Source organism: Nannospalax galili, unplaced genomic scaffold (assembly GCF_000622305.1).
Source record: "Nannospalax galili isolate Female #2095 unplaced genomic scaffold, S.galili_v1.0 scaffold280, whole genome shotgun sequence".
In the NCBI taxonomy this organism is placed as follows: domain Eukaryota; kingdom Metazoa; phylum Chordata; class Mammalia; order Rodentia; family Spalacidae; genus Nannospalax; species Nannospalax galili.
Window position 1 is genome coordinate 6050316 of NW_008347808.1, and position 6228 is coordinate 6056543.

The window sequence follows — 6228 nt, forward strand, 5'->3', positions numbered from 1 at the left end:
TCTCTCAATCACCTTTCTATTTCTATGAAGAAACAAGAGCTCCCTCTGTCTTGGGAGTTGAACTCAGGACATCTGAGATGTGAGAAAGAGGCTGATTCTGTGGCATGAAGAACACAGGCCAAACTCCTCACCCCTGAGAGAGGGACTGGCAGTGGCCCACTTGCCCTTCTGTTTGTCTCTCTGTCCACAGATGGTAGGCGTTCAGCTTGGGTACGAAACTGGACCCTCTGGAAGTATTTCCAAAATTACTTCCCTATAAAGGTAACTTCCTTTCCTCTGGGTGCCCATCTTTCCTCTCGGTGCCCATCTTTCCTCCGAGTACCCTTGCTCCTTATTGCCTGAACTCCCACTCCATACTGAGCTCCATGCTTTCAAAGGCTTTGATGGATAACAGTGAAGGTGAAGACTCAGAGGTATAAGGAAGAGCAGAAACCCAGAATGCATGGGCAGGTGGGAAGACAGATGGGCAGCATCTTTCCCACAGTGGCAAACTCAGGCCAGCATCTCTTAACAGCATGATTCTTGGAAATCTCTATGACAATGATAACATCCAGTGAGCAAGGATATAGGGCTACCTGCTGGATTCTGAGTTTATACAACCTGTCTTCCTTCTGCCTGATCAATTTCCCTCAATCTCCCTCTAACAGCTGGTGACCCATGACCTTTCTCCCAAACACAACTACATCATTATCAACCATCCCCATGGCATTTTCTCTCTTGGTACCTTCATCAACTTTGCTACTGAGGCCACTGGCTTTTCTAGGATTTTCCCATCCATCACTCCCTTTTTAGCGACCTTGGAACACGTCTTCTGGATCCCAATTGTGCAAGAATATGTGATGTCAATGGGTGAGTAAAATAAATTATCCCAAACTGTAATCCAACTCAAGGCTTCCACTCCAATAAACCTTGACAGTCATTCTGTGCTAGAAGACTCGATTAAACATGAGAAAGAACCCAGCCAGTATCAGGAGTATGTACCCACACATCAAATTTTGTCCAAGATGTGAGAGGAGATTTGGTAGGGCAGCAGGAGAAGTTATAGGCATTCATAAAACACCAGGAATCCTTTCATGGGGGAATCAGAAGGCCGAGCTCTCAGGATCAAAGCCCAAATAGAAAGCAGAGAGTGAAAGCCAAATATTAAATATTAATGCAGGGGAAATCATATCAGACTCCTTTTTTCTGGGATGCCAATTGGCTTCTTTCAGCTGGACATTTATGTAGCAGCTCTCATCTCAGGGCAATTTAAAGACATTTTAAAGTCTTTCATACCACTTAGTACATACAACTTGGTCCATGACCTGTATCACCTGGGAACCCCTTCATCCTTGCTTAAGATGCCAAAGGATAAAGGAGAAGCACCCATCAGAATCCAGGACAACATTCCTATGCCAGGCTTCAAGCCAGGGTACTGTGACAAATTTCCTTCTCTCTGGATAAATGTACATCTTTTTGGACACCAGAACACAACAGAAGTCAAACCAAAAGGTGAGATACATTTATGTTGAGGGACATTCCAGAGGACATTTCTGGCTCCCCTCTTAGGTTGGTGTGGCCATGTAGCCATGTAGCAGGATCTTGCATACAATTTCAACCATCCCAGTAGAAAACAGAAGATAAAGGGAAAATGGATTCAGAAATGGTGACAGTCAGTAGTTATTGTTGAACAACAGTGTGTCATCTACATTCTGTTGTTCATCTACATTTCAATTTGGCTTGGATAGGCTCCCAGGTCTGCCTGTTCTCCAAAACTTCTAGGAAATGGCTTCATTTTGGCAGATTTCTCTTAGAGAGGAAGCACATTGGTGGTGGCTATTCTGATCACCTCCAGAGGAGATACCTCTGGAGGGTTTCCAGTATAGTCAGCCTGGATAGAGAGAAGGATAGCTGTAGTTCATGGGTAGAGAGGGAAAGACTGCTCATCAGGAAGAGAGGATGCTATGAATCAAAATAGGCAGAGGAAATCAGTATAGCCCCATCTGTATTAGCACAGAGCCCTCCCAAGTCAAGCAGCTGACCCTAAAGAGACTCTCAGGCTAGGGCTAACCCAGAACACTGAGGACAAAAACAGAAAGGTGGAAACTACCTCTAGGAGGAAGAGCCTGGAGGAAGCCCTCCCTATCCTCTGACACTAAGTTCTACCACTTGACGCTTTGGTTTCACAGGTGTATGTCCAGTGAGTGAATTGGCTCTGAAGCACAAGCTGACTCAGAGAGGCTCAGGCAATGCTGTGATCATTGTGGTGGGTGGAGCTTCTGAAGCCCTCTTGTGTCACCCAGGAGCCTCCACACTCTGCCTCAAAAGTAGTAAAGGTTTTGTGAAGCTAGCACTGAAGACAGGGTGGGTCACTAGGTTCTGGGGCTCCCTCGTCATGGTGCCACAGACCCTCTGTAGCTCTATCCACCATGGCACTCTCTCTGTGAAACCTACTAGAAGGCCCATCTTTGTTCTGATTGTTTCCTTCTCTGCTCTTCACGGTACCTTAGGGCTGTTTGGTCTTCCAGACATTTTGGTGGACACTTTTCTATCCTGAAGCTATCTTGAAAGAAGAGCAGAAGATGACCTGCAAGTCTGGGGGCTTGGGGGGAGAGGGCTTTGCTCTATATTTACTTGTTTACTTAAAAGCTGTGAGAACTACCCAAGGGCAAGGAAGGCACTGACTGGGTACTCAGAGGATGGATGCTTGGAAGCTGTTCCCCGGTGGTGTAAATCTGATTGAAAAATAGAACACATTGATTCAGCAGTTATCAAATGCCCACTCTGTGTCAGGTTTAGCACAGGACATTGAAATACAGAAATAAATACTATCTGGTCCTTGTGAACTCACAGCCTAGTGTGAAAAGCCAAATCCAGCTATTTACCACCTTAACTACCATCCCCTGGGTTTAAATGCCCATTATCTCTCTACTGGATTATTGCAACACTTGAACTGCTCTCTTTGCTTCTTTCACTGTTTCCCTCCCCTCCAAGATTCTATTCCAAGTTGTAGCTACAAAAATCCTGGTAACCATGAGTTAAATCATGTCATTCCTCAGAATGCTCCAATGCTTCTCATGCCACACAAAGCAAAAGCCAGCACCCTTACCAGGACCTGAAAGACCTTGAATAATCTGTTCCTCGGCTGCCTCTCTGACTTCATCACTCCCTACTCGTCCCATTGCTTACTCCTTCACTACTGTTCCTCCAAGTAACTGCTTGTCTCCTTGATCTCCATCAAATCTTGGCTCAAACATCTCTTTTCATTAAGCTTTCTCTTAACTGTCTTGCTGTATAGTTTCTGCACTGCACCTGTCATCTTCTTAAACCTCATTTATTTATTTTCTTCTATTTTATTGTTTATTATCTGTCTATACCCCTCAAAAAAAGTACGCAGTGTGAAGATGGAGAATTTTTAATCTATTGTGTTGATTGATGCATCCATATGGCCTAAAACAATGCTGGCACATAAAAAACTCAGTAGATATTTGTTGGATGAATGAAATATTATAGGGAGCACCAATTGTGGAAAGCCTTTGACCCAGAGTAGAGGTTTCACAGGAGAGTGACACCTGAACTCTGCTGGAATCAAAATAATAGTAGGAGTTGCCAGTCAGACCAAAATGGCAGGGTGGTGCATCGCTATAGTCCCAGCTACTTGGAATCTGAGGAAGACTGCCAGTTTAAAACCAGCCTGGAACTTGGCAAGATTCTGTGTCCAAATAAAATTTTAGAAGGACTGTGGATGTAACTCAGTGGTAGAGCTCTGCATGTGCAAAAGGCCCTGGGTTGAATCCCTAGTACCACAAAAATAACACAACAAACAAACAAAAGAGAAAACCTGGGCATTCAATGAGGGCCTATAACATATGCAGCACTACACCGGACCAGACCCCAGAGACTCAAAGAGAATCATGTCACAGTTCTCACTTGTGAATTGACAGACAGGTTAAGGAGATGACTAGAAGGCAGGTTGGGATGGGAAGGTAGGACAGAGGAAAGCACTAAGCTGAGCAAATAATCCACAGTGGGAAATTGAAGGTAGTCAAAGACTTCTTTAAGGGGATGCAGTCAGAACGGAGTATTGAAAGGCAAAATGGAATTCGCCACATGAAGAGGGGGAAGGAATTCTGGAAGAGAGAACAGAACATACAGATAGAGCACTTGGCATACTTTGTATTTATAAGCAATGGAGAAGCTGGCTAGATAGGAAGGGCGAGAGCATCAAGACCAGGCTAAGCAGTGAGGGACTCAGGGAGGAGCTCTGGGAGAACTGGGAAGACAGGAGTGATGTGTCCATATGTGCGGTTAGGGAGACCGCTCAGTATGCTAGATACAATGAAGGTGATAAGTCTCCTAGGATTACTTCTTCCCATCACAAGCTAAGGTGCAGCAGCTGCAATGAAAGAGGTTGGGGGAGGTGGTGTGGCAAGAATGAGACATGAGGCTGGAGGTGTTTGGGTGCTTGAAGTCTTCTTGTATCATGGTGAGGTTGGAGAAATTGCCCACCTTGGAGAGGGTTTCGCTGAGGGAGGTTTCACTTCCATGAAGAACTCACTGGTGCCCCTCTCTTCGCAGGGCATACCTTGTTCCATCCTACTCCTTTGGTGAAAATGAGGTGTACAATCAAGAGACCTTCCCTGAGGGCACGTGGCTAAGATTCTTCCAAAAAAAATGGCCAGAAAATTGGCAAAAAACTCCTAGGCCTAAATTTCTGTACCTTTCATGGCCGGGGCCTCACTCGGGGATCCTGGGGCTTTTTACCTTTCAATCAGCCCATTACCACCATTGGTAAGGTTTTCACTTTTGCTAGGTCATTCAGGTTCTTAGTCTCCCACCCCAAGTCACCCATCAACCAGGATGAATGAAGGCAAATTCCAGCAGGTGGGGCTGGAAACAGTGGTAGGATGACTAAGCAGATAACATTTGTGGCCATTTATGGGTGGGACAGTGTTCACCATCTGTCACAGGAGCATCATTGTTCACACACATTCCTTCATTTCTTTCCTGCACTTGCTTTCACTATCTGGAGCATGGGTGAGAGTAAGTGACCAGAGAATTAGGGCCAGGATAGAATCAGGGGGGAAAGGATGAAAGAAGAGGAAGGCCCAGATACTGTTGGAATATGTCCCCCACTGACATATGGCTAGTGTATCAACATTAGGTGGGGACTCTAATGCTTATCTCTTCTCCTTTTCCACAGTTGGAGAACCCCTGCCAGTCCCCAAGATCAATAATCCTAGCAAGGAAACGGTGGGAAAGTACCTTGCACTCTACATCAATGCTCTGTGCAAGCTGTTTGACCAACACAAAGCTAAATATGGCCTCTCAGAGACCCAGGAGCTAACAATTGTATAATATGAGCAAAATTCTCTGTAACCAAACCCCAAATCCATAAGGAATCCAAGTGAAGCAATAGGGAAGGAAGAATGTGGGGAAAGGGGTAGATTTCAAAGATGTAAGCGGATGCCAACTAAGCCAGAAGTACTTCATGAACTGGAATTCCAGTAGCTGCAGTCCTACCCAGGTAGCCAAAGCAAGTTTGGGAACTGGAGGCACAGGAGAGAACTGGTGAAGCCTGACTAACAGAGGAGATAACTCTGTCACACCTTGCTATTTTAGGACAATAATCCAGGGTTATTGTCCCTGGATTAGGAAGAGTCTTGTCAGTCTCATCAACTCTCTGATCAAAGTATAAGAAGCCAACAAACTCTGCCCCTTCCTCACAAGCCTCAGTGGCATTATTACTATTTAGGTTCAGGCTTAGAAGCTTTACTTAGAATAGGACTGCTTTGTTTCCTCCAAGGTAAGGCCCTTTCCTTACAATTTGAGGACTGCCAGAAGGTAAACTGGGGGCCTGAACTGTGGCTTCCTAAGCCAAACTGCCCAAATTCCTTCACTTATGACAGAGTTCAGACTGGCAATGCATTAACATTGTTTTATCTACAAAAATAAAGCTCTAGAAATTAACAATGTACGACTATTTCCTAATTACTGTGGTTCCACTAGCTTGTGGACAGCCATTTTGTTTTCTTCAGCCCCATCCTTTATGATTTCTGATAGAAAGGGTGAGGGGATGGAAGGTGTATTAGTCACTTTTCTGTTGCTGTGATAGAAACACTGACCAAAACAACTTATAAAAGGAAGAGTTTATTTGAGCTTACGGTTCCAGGAGAATTACAGTCTATCTTGGCAGGGAGACATTATGGTGCGCGCGCGCTCTCTGGGCGCACACCCGGAATGGCACGG

The 6228-nt window shown here is 45.0% G+C and overlaps 1 protein-coding gene across 1 annotated transcript in view; it reads left to right on the plus strand.

Moving 5' to 3' along the window:
• Window positions 1-5930, plus strand: part of Dgat2l6 (diacylglycerol O-acyltransferase 2 like 6) — a 30778-nt gene extending 24848 nt beyond the window's left edge. The window contains 6 exon segments of the mRNA XM_008844403.3: window positions 191-261; window positions 648-849; window positions 2169-2343; window positions 4558-4648; window positions 4650-4770; window positions 5183-5930. Coding sequence (XP_008842625.1) covers window positions 191-261; window positions 648-849; window positions 2169-2343; window positions 4558-4648; window positions 4650-4770; window positions 5183-5337 — 815 coding nt within the window. The 3' untranslated portion in view covers window positions 5338-5930.
• The last annotated feature ends 298 nt before the right edge of the window (window positions 5931-6228 follow it).